General features: G+C 37.4%; 3 protein-coding genes across 6 annotated transcripts; 2 read left to right on the top strand and 1 right to left on the bottom strand.

Annotated features, from left to right (window-relative positions):
- The first annotated feature begins 1,612 nt into the window (after positions 1 to 1,612).
- On the top strand, positions 1,613 to 6,464 carry LOC133697478 (phytochrome-associated serine/threonine-protein phosphatase-like). Its single transcript, XM_062120055.1, has 10 exons — positions 1,613 to 1,948; positions 2,304 to 2,450; positions 2,596 to 2,663; positions 3,065 to 3,122; positions 4,445 to 4,555; positions 4,706 to 4,756; positions 4,935 to 5,078; positions 5,169 to 5,264; positions 5,348 to 5,419; positions 6,038 to 6,464. The coding sequence occupies exons 1-10, from the start codon at positions 1,868 to 1,870 to the stop codon at positions 6,119 to 6,121; spliced, it is 912 nt and encodes a 303-aa protein (XP_061976039.1). The 5' UTR covers positions 1,613 to 1,867; the 3' UTR covers positions 6,122 to 6,464.
- Positions 6,465 to 6,607: 143 nt separating this feature from the next.
- Positions 6,608 to 10,615, bottom strand: LOC133697477 (ABC transporter F family member 4-like). Of its 4 annotated transcripts, none has more exons than XM_062120052.1 (3): positions 10,406 to 10,615; positions 7,695 to 9,930; positions 6,608 to 7,021 (listed from the first exon to the last, which is right to left on the bottom strand). In XM_062120052.1, the coding sequence occupies exon 2, from the start codon at positions 9,911 to 9,913 to the stop codon at positions 7,727 to 7,729; it is 2,187 nt and encodes a 728-aa protein (XP_061976036.1). In that variant the 5' UTR covers positions 9,914 to 9,930; positions 10,406 to 10,615; the 3' UTR covers positions 6,608 to 7,021; positions 7,695 to 7,726. The 4 variants fall into 4 exon arrangements, with proteins under 4 accessions (XP_061976036.1, XP_061976038.1, XP_061976037.1 ...); XM_062120054.1 differs by having other exon boundaries at positions 6,608 to 7,032; XM_062120053.1 differs by having other exon boundaries at positions 6,608 to 7,097.
- A 3,418-nt stretch (positions 10,616 to 14,033) lies between these two features.
- Positions 14,034 to 15,174, top strand: LOC133696376 (WD repeat-containing protein 26 homolog). Its single transcript, XM_062118553.1, has 3 exons — positions 14,034 to 14,057; positions 14,113 to 14,739; positions 15,016 to 15,174. The coding sequence occupies exons 1-3, from the start codon at positions 14,034 to 14,036 to the stop codon at positions 15,172 to 15,174; spliced, it is 810 nt and encodes a 269-aa protein (XP_061974537.1).
- The last annotated feature ends 1,093 nt before the right edge of the window (positions 15,175 to 16,267 follow it).

The following is a 16,267-nucleotide window of genomic DNA, read 5'->3' on the forward strand; positions in this document are numbered from 1 at the left end:
ATGGAAAATTGGAGACGAGGAAAAAAGAGCCGCCAGATGGACAGACATGTTAATATTAATTGGGCCCTTCCTACTCGTTTTAGATTGGGCCTAGCTGCTAGTCGAATTTTATTTTATTTTATGTCCCAGCTCATTTTCTTCTTCTTCATAGCCTGGCCCAACCAGCCTAATTTATTTATTTTAAAGGAGTGATTTTGATATTTAATTAATGCAAAGTTTTGTTTTGATGTGCTAAAAAAAAAAGTGTGCGAATGTCCTAAGCTATCGCACGTATATACTTGGATGAAAAAAAATTTGAAAAAATTACCATTAAATTTTATTTAATTTTATTTTTTTTTAATTCAAATTTTTATCTAACTTGAATTTAAAATTAACTTATGTGAAAATTTTCATGACATGACTGAGATATAATCCAAACAACTTGGTGAGTCCCCAAAAACCTAAATGATTAATAAAAAACATGGTATGATTTTTTAAAAAAATAAGTTGATGTATTTTTTATTTCAATATCAAAACAACGATGTATTGAATCGACTCGAGTTTCGCAACCTAACACGCTAAGCCTACAAACCAAATCATATTTGGTCAACTTGAGGTTTTAAAACTTAATCCGTCAAACTCGTAATTGAGATTATGGACTCCATTAAATTTAATAATTTTTTACTTGATAATATAATAATAAAATTAGACACCCTCAAAATGAATACTAACCAAATATTAAAATATTTTATTTAAGATTGTAGTAACTTTATAAAAAAAACAAACTAAAATAACTATGAATATAGATTCAAAATCAATAAAATATCAAATGATGAAATTAAAAAGTAAAAAGCTAAAAAGAATTCAATTGAATTAGGTATTTTTTAAATTTAATATCAATAAAATGCTGAGATATTTATTTAAGATGAAAATATTCTCATATAAAGTAAATATATATATATATATATATGAAATCAATAAAAAAATAAAAAAAATATTAAAAGATAAATTAATAAAAAGCTAAAAAAATTGTAGAATATAATTTTTCTTAAAAGAAAAATATGAATAACTTTTTCTTAAAATAGCTGAGGTTACATAGTGGTTTAAGTGTAGTAGGTGTGCGTGTGCGTGTGTGTGTAAAGTTTTCAAGAGACCAATCTTAAAATCTAAAATTAGTTTTGTTTTGTGCAGGCTGGGAGAAAGAACAAAGACTCTCACCAAGTACAAATATTTTATACGGCGGTTGAAAATATCTTTAAAATAAATTTATTTTATATTTATATTTATATTTTTTTCAATCAAATATATTTATATTCTTATTATATTTATCTCTTATGTCTTAAATAATAATCATACAATACCTTAAGTCTAGAGAAAAATCAACTTATTTGCAAGTTCATGATGAGATTTTTGTTGGTAGAAAGAGTTGTATTCATTTTTTTGTTTTTTTAAGAAAACAAAAGAAATATTTCCGGCAATGAAAAGAAATTGAATTAATTAAGAAAAAGCGTCCGCCATGTACTTTTACGGCATACGTATATTATACCGTACCACTATTACCTGTATTTTGTCAAAAATAAATAAATAAAATTAAAAAAGAAAAGAAAAAGAATATAAAAAATATCGCACAAACCAAATCAAAACTGTATTTGTAGCAGACGAAGCAGATCTATGCTATTTGTATTCAAAGACCACCCCCTTTTAGGATAGTTTTTTCTTTTTTCTTTTTGCTTTTGCTGCTGCTGGGCTCGCTCTCTTCTTCTTCTGGTTTAGGGTTTATTATTGGTGCATTGATTGAATTATTAGAAGGAGAGAGAGAGATAGAGATAGAGATAGAGAGAGAGAGAGGAGAAGGGTAAAATCAGCATCATCGTGATCACCAGAAGAGATGGATTTGGATAAATGGATAGCGAAGGTGAAAGAAGGACAGCACCTGTTGGAAGACGATCTTCAGCTTCTCTGCGAATACGTAATTTCTTCATGCTCCTCCTACTATTACTCTCTATAATAATATATCTTTCCCTGGTTCTTTCTTTCTTCCTAATATGCTTATACATCGATGCTTTTAGTATCTAATGGAATTGAATTAGGGTTTATACCCTTCTTGATTGATTCGCTTTGTTCCAACCCAACTACTCCTGTTTTGTCTTCTAATGCTGTCAGCACCTCCATTTTCTATTTCATTTATTTTCAATGCCAACCCCTTCCTGCTATTGATACTACTCTTTGCTTTTTTATGGTTATTTAATCGAATTCAGTTTCCTTTTACTGGATATAACAATAGTTGGAAATTTAATATTACTATTTCTTTTTTTTATACTCAGGTAAAAGAGATCCTCATCGAGGAGTCCAATGTGCAGCCTGTTAACAGCCCTGTCACTGTCTGCGGTGATATTCATGGCCAGTTTCATGATCTTATGAAACTTTTTCAGACCGGGGGTCATGTACCTGAGACTAATTACATTTTTATGGTAATCAACTTATATACTCACTACACGATAAATCTTGCCCTTTTTCCTTTTTTCCAAAGCTCTCGCCCCATATCATTGCTTCTTTTACCTGTTTTTTTGTTATGTTTAATCTGAGTCCACTTCAACATTCCTGATGCTTTTGTAGGGCGATTTTGTTGATCGAGGTTATAATAGTCTTGAAGTGTTCACTATTCTTTTGCTTCTCAAAGCAAGGTACAGTTCTTTTCATGCCTTCATTCATTGTTCTTGCTATGTTGATATACCATTATGTGATTCTACCTGTATCTCCCCCCGCCAACTACTTTACCTAGCTTTGCAAGAAAAAGTATTGCTTCCATTAGATTGGACCAAATTCTCACAAGACCTCCAGAGGCTATATGGGAATTTGTCATCTTGGTTTTTGTTAACCTGGCAACTTGAAATCCTGTATAAGTTGTTACCTGGTCACTTCAGCAGCTCAAATTCTGAAGATCAGAAGCTGGTCAGGCTATGTCCAGCTGGTATAGCATTCACATGCTAAGTTTTATAATGCATGCATCTTAGATTTCTTGCTTATGTTTTTGACGAGTCTAGTTAATTTTGCTGTTTTCTATATCTTTTGGTTGTGTTTGTAGATACCCAGCTAATATTACACTTTTGCGTGGAAATCATGAAAGCAGGCAACTAACTCAGGTATGGTTTAAGCTGGACCATAATCATTATTTATTGCGTAGCTTAACACAATCACCATGATGATTTATAACATGTGCAAGAGTGATATGTTCTCTCCACTATTCTCTGTCAAAGCTGCTGGTTTCCCCTAGGAGAGTTAAGTTATGAATGGCTGTGCTCTTTTGGCTTGATGGATGCTCAAAGAATTGTCCCTATAAGTGTAATTTAATACTGGAATAACCAAATGTTATTGGGTGAGAAGGAAAGTACATTCTTCCAGAACTACACTTCCATTCAAACTAGTCTATGGTAACAAGATGGTAATTTAGGCCTTAGGGTTCATTTAATTCTGTTAGTGCACCCTTTAAACTAGTCAAGTATGATAATGGATTGCCCAAGACGGGAAAGTGGACTGTCAATTTGGGATAGAGGGATCGCCATGCTGCTGTTGGACATTGTAGAGCATGGTTGATTTGGAATTCCTTTTAGTTAATGGAAGCATTTAAAACTTTTCAGGTGCAGAACTATGATTTGGTTTTTGGAAGTTGTTTGTTAAAGATGAATCTAGATTTTTCCTATATTAAGTGATGGTGATAAAAATTGTGTTAAATAATGTTCTTGGGCTGGTGATATATTGAAGCAATTAGATGTACTTTTCTCAAGCAAGAGCTAATCTGGAAATTTAGGATGTTGTTCAGGTTCCAAATATGTTTGTTAGGCTGCTAAGATGACTTTAGTTTCAAGGCAATCCGCTTAGGTTGGTTTATTTTGGTTAAATTATGAGGAAAACTGTAATTCATGCATATTTTGGTTGCTCACATTTTGCTCGTAGATGCTAATGTTTTGGTAACTAATTCATCCAAACTTAGGTTCAAGGTTCTCATGTATATATTCATTCTTGTGTGCTGGTTTAATAGCTGGATCATTTCTTGGTGAGGTTTTTAATACTTAACAGATACAGGAACTGTGAGAACATGAGTCTGAAATGTTGTAGGTTATTTCCCCAGTCCTGGTTTCAAGTTTACTTGGTTTTTAAGCCATGTCCTCGAGTATGGTCAAATCTGATAACAAGTTTGGGAGAACTCCAGTTCAGCTAGTTCTGGATGGCATCATTAAAATAATAAAATCATTTTACAGTTGTGTGTGTGTGTGTAAAAATCAGATCTCCCCTGATCCAGCCCCGATCTTAAGTTTTAGAACTGCTACAATGAAAATAAATGTGTAAATTCTAGGGTTTCAATCCAAATGATCTCATTTTTTCAAGATGGATATCCTGCTTTCTTGAAAATTTCCCTTTGGATTATAAATCTATGTTGTAAGGTATAACTTTCTTTTTCTGCCAGGTATACGGTTTCTATGATGAGTGCCAGAGGAAGTATGGAAATGCCAATGCCTGGCGGTATTGTACTGATGTTTTTGATTATCTGACACTCTCAGCGATTATAGATGGCACTGTAAGTGCAACCCCCCTACTGCGGCCCATTTCTTGCTCTTTGAATACCGCAGCCTTTTCCTCTCTAAATCTCTGTTCATTTATGTAGATGGCTCTGTATTTGCATCTGCTTCAATACCTGTTACACTTGATGTTGTTTTTTATCCTCTAGGTGCTTTGCGTCCATGGTGGTCTTTCTCCTGACATCCGAACTATCGATCAGGTGTTTTTCTTTTCCCTGTATTTGTTTAGCTGAAGAATTGTGCATTTCAGCAATACACAATATGGAGAGAGAGAGTCTCCATTGGTCGCATGACATGTTGGTCTATAAAGGTTCCTGCTGCTTTGTTCTCATGGGTAGTTCTGATACAAAATCTTGCATTTTCCCTATTATATGGCAGATAAGAGTAATTGAACGGAACTGTGAAATTCCACATGAAGGACCATTCTGTGATCTCATGTGGAGTGATCCTGAAGATATTGAGACATGGGCAGTTAGTCCCCGAGGAGCAGGTTGGCTTTTTGGGTCCAGGGTCACTTCTGAGGTAATGAACCTGACCTCTAATAGGAACATGTCCCATTCACTGGAAACAAATGTCATATTGATCTGACAGTTAGTTTTCTTTTTTTCATAGTTCAATTACATTAACAATCTTGATTTGGTTTGTCGAGCACACCAACTTGTACAAGAAGGTCTCAAGTACATGTTTCAAGATAAAGGCTTAGTCACTGTAAAGACTCTGAACCTCTTAAATTCATGTTGTCAGACTTATCTGAGCAGTTTGGTAATTTTCCTGGTCTGTAAAATTTGCAGGTCTGGTCTGCACCAAATTACTGTTATCGCTGTGGAAATGTAGCTTCTATATTGAGCTTCAATGAGAATATGGTGAGTATTGGAGACTTGTATACTGCCTATGTTCTTATGTGGGATCAAGGGACGCATGCTAATAATAAATGCTGTTGTAATTTTGTCGTGTTGTTTGTCCTTGTTTATCTTTCATAGCTTGATTATATACTAAAAACACCACAATTTTATTGCAGAGTTTATAGAATTGTGCCTATCCTGAGTATTATGGCGTATTAGTTAGTGCCCTTGAAACTAATAATATCTTTATGGGAAACACTTTGATTGTATAGACAAGTGAGAATAAAAGAGCTTAAGTGCTTTTACTTCCTTTCTATTCAATGATAAATGATATTTCATTTAATTGTGTTCTTTGTACCTTTTTAATTAAATGTGGTGATTTATGCACATGCTTAGAAAGGTCATTGCTCAGTTATGAAGTTGCTGTTCTGCACTGCTGCAACTTCATGTTTTCAAACCCAGCACCGTTTCAGAACCCTTGTTTTTCAGCTTACATTATTATGAATCTGAAACTACTGGATATGTCCTTGTACTTTTTTCAATGGGAAAATTCCTTAATCATCCCCATCTGTACCCTTAGTTTTCTGTTTGTGAAATTCATGTTGTTCATCCGTGTTCATTTTTTGTGTCATTTCATAGGAGAGGGAAGTGAAGTTTTTTACAGAAACGGAGGAGAACAACCATATGAGAGGACCCAGGACAGGCGTTCCATATTTCTTGTAAAATCGGAGGGAAACATTTGCTGCACTACAAGTAAAGTTGCCGAAGCACTGTTGCTGCTTATTGCGAAAGACATTTAACGTGGAGGAGTGAAGAATACGTCATTGCGTGCATGCTTGCAGATGGACCCATTCATTGTGCTTGGGGTGGAGCTCTTCCATCCCATTCACTCAAGGCTTCATTTGGGATCTGTTGCCTGTGTATTAGAGTTTTCTAATTTATACTTGGGTTATTTGTTAGATAGCGTGTCTTTATTCCAAGATGTTCATTGTTGATGCCCGTTGAATCCCATTGTGTATCAGTCTGCCTTTTTACTACATTAATTTTTAGTAACTGTTTATTTTAATTCCCAAAGCTTCTTTCAACTATTTTGGATTTCTACACGCTAACTGGATTCGAGATGAAGAGGCAATTTTTTTCAAAATTTACTAAATTGAGATTTCCATGGAAATTTATGACTTGTGAAGGGGGGGAAAAGCGATTATGATGTGCAGGTGATTAACCTTTGTTATTGTATCATCAAGCTTGGCCATCTGAGCTCGGCCGGGAGCAACTATTACAACACCTGTGAGCATGGGAAATGGAAAATTGCTACCAAGCTGCAGGAACCGTCATAGGAAACGCTGAGAGAGTTCATTTTCAATTTCATGCCTAGAAGACTAGAAAACCAGAAGCTGCACACTCTCGAGCGATCGCTGGATGGTGGTCTCTGTTTTTACTTGTGATCTCCGCATGAACTACATCCTGCATGCTGAATTCTTCTATTTGCCAAGTTAATTCTGTGGGCAAGCTGTTGTTCAGCGCTTTCCATAAGCGATGCTCGATTATTGGGATGCAGATCAAGTTTCTACATTCCCATGCAGTTCATGTTGAAGACATCATTCCTGAGCTAGCTCCTTCACCCTGATTAGGACCTTGAGGAGATTTAAATGGGAATATTGCAAAACTCCAAAAAGGATGAGTTTGAATGTCTTGCGAGCTGGATTAGATATATGAAATATGTTGTGAAGTAAGGAACTTAGTCAGCAAAACATGTCAACATAGAAATGTGGACTGCGTATCTCAATATCCAGTGGTCAAGAAAGCATGTCACTAGCAAGTTTTCATCACAAAAGAAGAGGCAACAAGCTTCAAATTAAACCCTAAACTGCAAACTAGAATCATTTCAAGTTTTTATCGATCACCATAAAGGAGGGATTTAAAGGAAAGATGCGAGAGTGAGGCAAAAAAGAAGCCAGGAACAACCAAAGAGAAGTAATAGTTCAAAGAAAATTGAAATCAAAATACCAGTTCAGCTCATCATTCCCATCATGCACGGGCAGCGTTGACCAATGAAAGCTTATTGTAATGGCGTATAAATAAAAAGCAGACACTGATGAGAAAATCGCTAAAACAAACGAGAAAAACGCTAAAACAAATTAGTTTCATTCGCATTCCAAAAAATGTAGGTAGGGATAGCACTTTTATTCCCTACATCTCTGCCACACAAGCAATCAAACTAAAATGATGAAAGATGCATTTATAGTACTAGCCAATACAAATGCAGCAGCTGCCAGCAAAATCTCAATTAACTTACCGATGCAAAGAATAAGTATTGTAACTGCAACCTTAATCATCAACCTCAGCCTTAATTTCTTTTTGTAGCTCCTCTTTGTACTCTTCAAATGTCCCCGGAAAAGCAGTCACAGTTCCATCTTCCACCACCCAAATTTCACTCTTCTCTTCATCCTCACAGACACGTGATATCAATCTAGAGTCGTGACTGACCAGGACTACCCCACCAGTAAATTCATCAAGCGCATCAGCCAAGGCATCAATACTTTGCATATCCAAGTGGTTTGTGGGTTCGTCCAAAAGTAGGATATGGGGCTTTGACATTGATATTGATGTGAAGACAACTCGGGCTTTCTGCCCACCTGATAATTTTGCAATAGGGGTAAGATGATTATGACTGGGAAGTCCAAATTTGCCAAGCTTCCCCCGAACAGCCTCCTGTTTGCTAAGCCCCTCTTGGTCTGGATGGAGACGAAGAAGGTATTGTACAGGTGTTTCATCCATTGTAAGAAGATCCACAAAGTGCTGCGAGTACCTTCCAATCCTCAACTTCTGACTCCGCCTCACTTCACCTTCGGTTGGTACCAAATCACCTGCAAGAAGATTTAGGAGAGTGGATTTGCCAGCTCCGTTGGGTCCAACAATAGCAACACGGGTCCCCATGTCAATGCCCACATCAACATTTGACAACTTGAAATCCTCCCGATTTGGATAACTAAAGCTCACTTCAATGAGCTGCAAGAGTGGTGGTGTAAGCTCAGTAGGTTCAGGAAAGTGGAACTCAACGCTGTAATCTCTCCACTTCCTTGGAGCTTCGGGTGGGGCTTGATCCTCATCAACCTTTGCCTTGCCCTTATTCTTTCCTGCTTCCTTGGCTGCAGCAAACTTTGCTCGATCCTTGACCTTTTCCTGCTGCACCCGATTCCCACTCCTCTTGGCAGCTTTCATCTGCTTGTCATAAATCTCAAACTTCTTGTTTGTCTCCTTCCGCCTCTGCTCATACCCAACTTCAAAGTCATCAAAATTTCCACGATAGGAGTCGAGTTTCTGATCATGTAGATGAATGATGTCATTGCAAACTGTGTTGAGGAAATCTCGGTCATGGGAGACAACAACCAAAGTTTTCTTCCACCGGCACAGATACTCCTCCAACCAGAGAACAGCCCTCAAGTCAAGATGGTTGGTTGGCTCATCAAGCAATAAAAGAGTAGGCTGCACAAAAAGTGCCCTTGCCAGTGAAATTCTCATCCTCCAGCCACCACTAAAAGACCTAGTTGGACGGCCCTGCATATCCTTGGTGAAACCCAACCCAGCAAGAATCTTTGATGCCTGTGATTCAGCAGCATCTGATCCCATCAACTGCAATTTCTCATACAATTCAGCAAGCCTCTCTCCAGCATCATCTTCATCATAATCATCACCATTGTTTTCACCCTCAGCAGGGCCGTCAGATTTCTGCAGGGAGGCAACTTCTTCTCGGAGTTTGACAAGTTCTTCATTAGCTGAAACAACTGCTTGTAAAGCTGTTTTATCATCACCAATGACCTCCTGTTCAACCAAAAGCACATCAATATTCTTTGGCACGGGAATCTTTCTCCAAGCAAGGAGCTTCAATAGTGTAGACTTGCCCATTCCATTGGGCCCAACCAAACCATATCTCCGTCCATGTGCTATCTTCACAGATGCATTTTTAAGCAGTTCTTTCCCCCGAGCTGAGACAGAAAAATTCTCTATTGTTATATCTTTGACATTTGCATCACCTTCATCTTCCCCATCAAGGACAGAAGCCCGGCTTCCAATGACAACCGTGAAAGCATCATGGTCATCTTTAAGGGCCTCCCGCCTCGCATGCTCGATGGCATGGGCAGCAAGAACTTCCTTCTTTTCACGTTTTTTTAATTCTTTATCCGATATGGCTACATCAAGGGGCTTCAATTCAGACCTCCGCTGACTGGGTCTCTTGTTTGGATCATTCTGCTGCTGCTCTTCTTCCAAGCCATTCGGCTCTTCTTCATCATCAGACGGAGGAAGATCAATTCCATCGGTGTACGAAGGAGCTGACTTTGGCTTGGGCTTGCTAGACGTTACGGTTGACGAAGAACCCTTCTTAGGTTTGTCATGTTTCTGGTCCATGCTAGCCAACATGGCAGTGACTGATAGTTTTTCCTTCTTTGCATCTTTATTGCCAGCCTTAGCCTTTGAGGGTGCGCCACTAGCATCCTCCTTTTGCTTCTTTCCCATTGCAGCAGTTTGTTAGTCTGTTATGAAATAAATGTTTTAGTAATGGTACAGATAGACAGCTTGTTCAAAGAAGACAAATGCACTTAAGGGCATAACAATAACAATAATTAATTCTCAATTTTTTAATTACTTGTATCACACAACAGAAGCATGATAAAGGGGTAACCGTCCTAATAGGATTAATATTATAACAGAACAAATCAAAACAAATCAGATTATTATTATTATTATTATTATTATTATTATTATTATTATTATTACGACAACATATTAATTCACTAAACATAAACAAAAATCAGATTTGTTGATAATACTGACAAAATAGATCTAATCTAGTGATAAATCAACTTAAGAGAAAACAGTTAAAGGCAAAGACTTGAAGCGAGTAAATCTCGTGAAACAAGACAAGCAAAGATAGAATAATCGGCAACTACAACTCGAATCGATCTGGGGGGGGGGGGGGGATTTATTTTCGAGTAGAATTGTGCATACCTGATTGATAACAGAGAATCTAATTAATTGATGAAGAAAGAAGTCTCAGAATAGCTATAGATAGCTTCTTCTCCCCTAGTCTTTCTCTGGAAGTAAAGAGGGACAGAGAATGGAGGTTTTCTGCTTCCAGGAGATATAAATGTAGCATAGAGCCGAGAAGAGAGAGAGAGACGACAGTTTTGGATTTAAGACACGCCCAAACCCAAATCCAAATTCCAAAGCCACAAATAAACAACCTTAAATAAGAAGCCGGTCGCTCCCAATTTGATTTTGTCGGCCTGTCTGTCTTTCAAATGCTTTCCTTGGGCTAGGCCTTTCCTTTTTATGGGTCTACCAGGACCGGCCCACATAACTTTCTTGTTATTGGGTTTCAGCCTGGCCCTTTCTTAAATCGTCTTATTTCTAAAACTGTTTTTTCTTTCTTTCTTACTTCAAAAAAACCAGTTCAAGCCTTTGATAAATCAATATATTAAATAACACATCATTAATCATCTAGGTGGTGGTTCAATGGTAAGAGTTTGGGATCAAGAGATTTGTTCTTTCTGTGGTCTTAGATTCGAGCCCTGTGGTTACTCATATGATGGCCACTGAAGGCTTACATGGTCGTTAACTTCAGGGCTCGTGGGATTAGTCGAGGTACACACAAACTGGCCCGGACACCCACGTTATATTAAAAAAAAAAAGGAAAGAAAACATACGTTCAACAAAGAAATCCTTAAAACAAATATATATATGTTAAAGCTGAGAGGTGAAACTAAAACAAATGTTGCTTTATGTCTTCAAGCTAGTTTTGTTTTACCACGACAACAAAGTTTGCGTGGAGGATTTGTTGAACTGGAGGATGAGAATTTGGAGATGAAATCAGAAGACAATTATATATGGATAAAAGCAGAAGATGAATATTTTTTTTCAATCAATTCGAAGCTGTACTCTTCTTCTCATGTGAAGGTGAATTTAACTCCGAAATTACCTAATATATATGATTTTTCAAGGTCGGATTAATTCCCATGAAAGGAGAAGAGATTTAGAAAACACTAGACAGATGAAAGGAATTAATGATCCGAGAAGAGATAGCAGCAGATAATCCTAATCCTGTTCGAGTTAAGTTAGAGTCTTTAAATGGGTGAATGAATGCCTTTCAATTTTATTTTTATTTTTTATTATTTTTTTAAAAAAAAGGCAAAGCCGATAAAAAATATCCCTAATCAACCCCCCAAACAATGCATTAATATTTTTCTTTTAAATTTAGAGGTGTGTGTGTGATGCGGTGCATCGATCCTATTGCATTTAATTAGAGATGTGATCAGCATAAACAAATGGCTTCTGTTAGTTAGTTAGTTAGTTAGTTAGTTAGTTAGTTATAGCCTAGCTAGTAGCTACTGCATACGTACGTACCTCCCTCCCTCCAGAAAGACGAGACACTGCTTGATTTTTGATTGAGCAACGCAAACCGAGATTTCAGATAGAGAGCAGCAAGCAGTCGTCTGTTTTAAGCAGGACTGGAGGAATCAAAACAGATATCGCATCCATATTAAAGTAAAAGAATTAGCTGAGAGAGAGAGAGAGGGAGAGAGAGCCAGCCCTCTCAGCTGTAACTTTGGGTGTTGCCTTTGTCTCCTCCTCCTCTTTGTTTCTACGCAATGTTGTCTCTTCTTCCTTTCCGTCTCCATTAGATTTTGGAAAACGCTCTCTCTCCCTCTCTAGGTAATCTTTCTCTCTTTTTAATTGTATTTTCCTTGCTGTTTTCATCAATTTGTGGTCTTTCTTTGGATGCTTAATTTGCTCTCTGCCTTCAAGTTCTTTGCTCTCTTTTTTACAAATGCTGCTACTGCTTTAATGCCTCACTAACTTGCTAATCCAAATCATTACTGGCAACACTCTCAATGTTGTTGCAAATTAAAGATCCTCCCCCCCAAGATTTCCTTGCTCCTTTCTTTAACTTTCTTCGCCAATCTCAACGACTGTACGTGATTGCTGTCTTGGCTCATCCATATTTCTTTCCTTTTTAGTACATTTCTTTTGTTTGATATGCCTTTTTTAAGATGATACAATTCTCAATCTTCGGTTCATCTTTCTTTACAGATCACACGTGGTTTCTGGGAGAGTGGAAAGGCTTCTTGGAAAACTCGTCTTTCTCTTTGGACGACATGGCTCAGCTTGTGGAGACAGTTGGCTCAAAAGGAGTCGTCAAAAGAACTGAATTTGTCAGAATCATAACAAGGGCATTGTACTCGCTTGGTTATGAGGAGATTGGAACCCTTTTGGAGAACCAATCAGGAATACCATTGCAATCACAAGAGATTAGCTCGTTCAAGAACCAAGTGTTGGCTGGAAACTGGGATCAAAGTGTGGAAACGTTGCATGCGATCAGTCTTCTGGACAAATCAACCCTGACTTCTCAGGCATCATTCTTGATATGGGAGCAGCAGTTCCTCGAATTTCTGAGGGACGATCATATTCTTGATTCCTTAAATACTCTAAGGAAAAAAATTGCGCCTCTTGATATAAATTCTAACCGTGTTCAAGAACTTGCTTCCTGTACCATCTCTCCTCCAGAGGATCTAAACATTGAGTCAAGGCCAGAGATTCTAGAGAAACTACATAACTTTCTTCCTCCGTCACTCATGATTCATCCAACAAGGTTAGAAAGTATTATTGAGGAGGCTATTAGTCTGCGACGATTAAGCTGCCTGTATCACAATATTTCAGATAGAAATGTCTCTTTGTACTCGGATCATAAGTGTGGAATGAGCCGGCTTCCTTGTCAAGCAAAGCAGGTTAGAACTTAGATGTCTTCAGGGCTGATGGTCCCCTTTTTTAATTCCTTTCTGTCCTATACATATCTGTTTTTTTGGGTACTATCTGATTGGCCTTCAAAGAAATTTAGATTTATGTAATTGTTTCTGTTAGAGAATTGAAACTTTACTTAACACTTTAAATTTTTAAATTGAAAAGAATTTTTAATATAATATCAGAATCTTATTAATTAAGTGATTACAAGTTAAAATCTCATCATCCAATTCTAATTAATGAAAAAAAAATCAAACTTTTAGATTGAAATGTTTTTTGATTTTTTATGATAAAAACCAAAGCTTATAATGGAAATTATTACACCAAGGCTGATGTTCTTAAACGAGTATTACTGTTAGTGTAATCTTGAACATCAGCCTTATGTAATCGTAAGTTGTTGTTGCTCTTTTCATAATCCAATGGCCTTGCATATCTTTCTCTCACCAAACATACAGATTCACAGTGTTCAAATCATCACTATATTTCAACATTAAAAGTTTTATGGTATATAAAATATTTCGCTGCTTTTGTAATCATTGTTACCGCGTCTCGTAGCATCGATCCCGCCTACCATGAATATGCTGCACATTTCTGTGAAATTGCTGTATGAATCCTTTATGTTTATGATAATTGGACAGATTCTGCACATGCACGTTGATGAAGTCTGGTTTCTGCAATTTTCACATAACGGAAAGTATTTGGCATCAGCGTCCAAGGATAAATCAGCAATCATATGGGAGGTAATATTAATGTTTCTTTAATCTTTTTATGCTTCTTCTCAACAATATTATGCTTTCCTTGATTTGCATAGCACATGGACATTTAGCGTAAGGTAAGTATGCCGTTGAAGATGATCTACATGGTCATCTCCCGCTACATGATCCATCATATATTCTTCTTCTTAATTCCTCATTCAGGTTACAGATGGCGGTGAAGTGAGATTTGGGCATATACTTGGTCATGAGAAACCAGTTTTGACAGTTTCATGGAGCCCTGATGATGACCAGTTACTTACTTGTGGCGAAGGAGAGGTTATCAAACGATGGGAAGCCAATTCGGGACGGTTGCTCCATGTTTATGAGAGAACTGATTTTGGTTTTATTTCCTGTGCATGGTGTCCTGTTGGGTTTATACTTGCTGGTACGACTGACCAGAGCATTATCCTGTTGGATTTGGAAGGAGCGGAGCTGGATTCTTGGAAAGACTATGCACTCAGGATGTCGGAAATGGCCATAACTAATGATGGAACTAGAATCTTAAGCATATACGAAGATAGCTCGATAGCAGTGATTGACAGGGAAAAGAAAAAAATTTTGAGACTGCTTCCGCAAGAGGGTGTGATTACTTCCTTCTCATTATCGAATGACAACAAAGTCCTTCTCGTTAATCTGCTAAACCGAGGAATCCATTTTTGGAGTCTTCTAAAAGGTTATGAGGGCCTCATCAGCAGATATGAAGGTCGAATAAGCACACGATTTATCATCAGATCTTGTCTTGGTGGATTAGAAGAAACATTTATTGCGAGTGGGAGTGAGGATTCTCGGGTACGTACTGTGATTTTCTGTAATAAATCTGAGTTAAAATATTTGAGGTTCTCTTCCATGAGAAACGATGCTACTGAAGATTAATAGAAAATTACTTGAAACACTGTTCTAATTATCTAAACTATACCTTTTGTTGTTTAGTTTGTTGTGGTGTTATCCATGAATTAACACAGGGCGAATACTACTTGGAATAGACAACCTATGATCATGTTTTGTCTCGATCATTTGTTAAGATAGCTTGGGATTGATGATTGATCCGTGTGATATTAATTGCAGGTGTTCATATGGCATAGAGGCCAAAGGATTCCAATCATGCAACTGCAATCAATTCATACAGGAACTGTGAACTGCGTGAGCTGGAACCCGACAAATATTCACATGCTGGCTTCTGCTAGTGATGATCATAAAATTGTTATATGGGGTCTTCCATCCTAGTCACGGAAGTTGAAGCTTCAGGGATATGAAAGGGATGGGTTTTAATCAAGGAAATTGAAGCAAACTCTCAACAGCTATAGCTAGCCAAGTAGCTAAAGTTCTTTTGAAGTAGATTACTGATCAGTGCTTAATTGTGTGTGTGTGAAGCCTGTCTCGGTCTCAGCGTATTTGCCTTGCTTTGCTTTGTAGTTTACCATGGATCAAGTAATAATAATGTTTAGCATTACTCTTGTGCCTGTAGTTACCATTCATCATCATTGACTAGCACCTTATTGAAGTCCAATGTTTCCTGTGGCAAAGACGCTGCAATATCCATACGCACTTTCTTTTATCTGTTCTTCAGTACAAAGTTAACTTACCAGGCTCAGCTCACAGCTGCTTAAGGAGTACATATCCAATGGCCAATAGCTCAATGGTCACAACCGAAGACAATTTTTGGCCAATTCAAGATCTAATTATGCAAATAGGGCAACTCTAATGTCATCAGTATGGCTACTGCCAAGCATAAAGTGTTATGGAAAACCTGTAAAAGCTTGAAACTCTTAGACCATTACACTCCAAAGAAGCCTCCTACTAGTTGTCCGTATAAAATTAACAAATACTACCGCAATAACAACGCAGCGGCTCAGGGGGTATCCTAGTACTTTCACTGCACTCTCCTTTGGATTTTATCAGGACTTTGAGAGGCACAAGGCGCGCAAACTTTCTTCTTCTGGACAAATATACCCTGGTACGCAGCATTACAAGAATCCCACATCGGAAACAAACGAAGGAGTAAACAAGCTAATAAACTGTGGAGGAAGAGTACCAGCCACGACCTTACTTGAACAGGATCTGTTTCAGGGGATCGTTCGTCTGTTTCCTGAAACACTTAACTAGACAAGAACTAAAGCTTGGTTGATGAATGATGACCGTGTGGTCATAGCGTGAGTATCGCGGCTTGATGGTTCTCGTGATAATTGTGGAAATAGAGGGATCGTTTCCAACCATTGTTCCTTTCTTGTTTTTGGTGGGCATTAATTTTCAACGGGTTTGTTTTCATCAAATGAAACAATTACAGTGATAGTAAATAGATTAAAAAAAATGTTCATGA

The sequence above is a fragment of the Populus nigra genome, chromosome 6 (genome assembly GCF_951802175.1).
Source record: "Populus nigra chromosome 6, ddPopNigr1.1, whole genome shotgun sequence".
Lineage (NCBI taxonomy): Eukaryota > Viridiplantae > Streptophyta > Magnoliopsida > Malpighiales > Salicaceae > Populus > Populus nigra.

Excerpts from the sequence above, each read along its gene's own strand:
- LOC133696376 (XM_062118553.1), top strand. The coding sequence starts at position 14,034 with ATGCCGTTGAAGATGATCTACATG. Across the intron at positions 14,058-14,112 it reads CGTTGAAGATGATCTACATG|GTTACAGATGGCGGTGAAGT; the intron begins GTCATCTCCCGC and ends TTCCTCATTCAG. Across the intron at positions 14,740-15,015 it reads GTGGGAGTGAGGATTCTCGG|GTGTTCATATGGCATAGAGG; the intron begins GTACGTACTGTG and ends TATTAATTGCAG.
- LOC133697477 (XM_062120052.1), bottom strand. The coding sequence starts at position 9,913 with ATGGGAAAGAAGCAAAAGGAGGATGCTAGTGGCGCACCCTCAAAGGCT.
- LOC133697478 (XM_062120055.1), top strand. The coding sequence starts at position 1,868 with ATGGATTTGGATAAATGGATAGCGAAGGTGAAAGAAGGACAGCACCTG. Across the intron at positions 2,451-2,595 it reads AGACTAATTACATTTTTATG|GGCGATTTTGTTGATCGAGG; the intron begins GTAATCAACTTA and ends ATGCTTTTGTAG. Across the intron at positions 2,664-3,064 it reads CTTTTGCTTCTCAAAGCAAG|ATACCCAGCTAATATTACAC; the intron begins GTACAGTTCTTT and ends TTGTGTTTGTAG.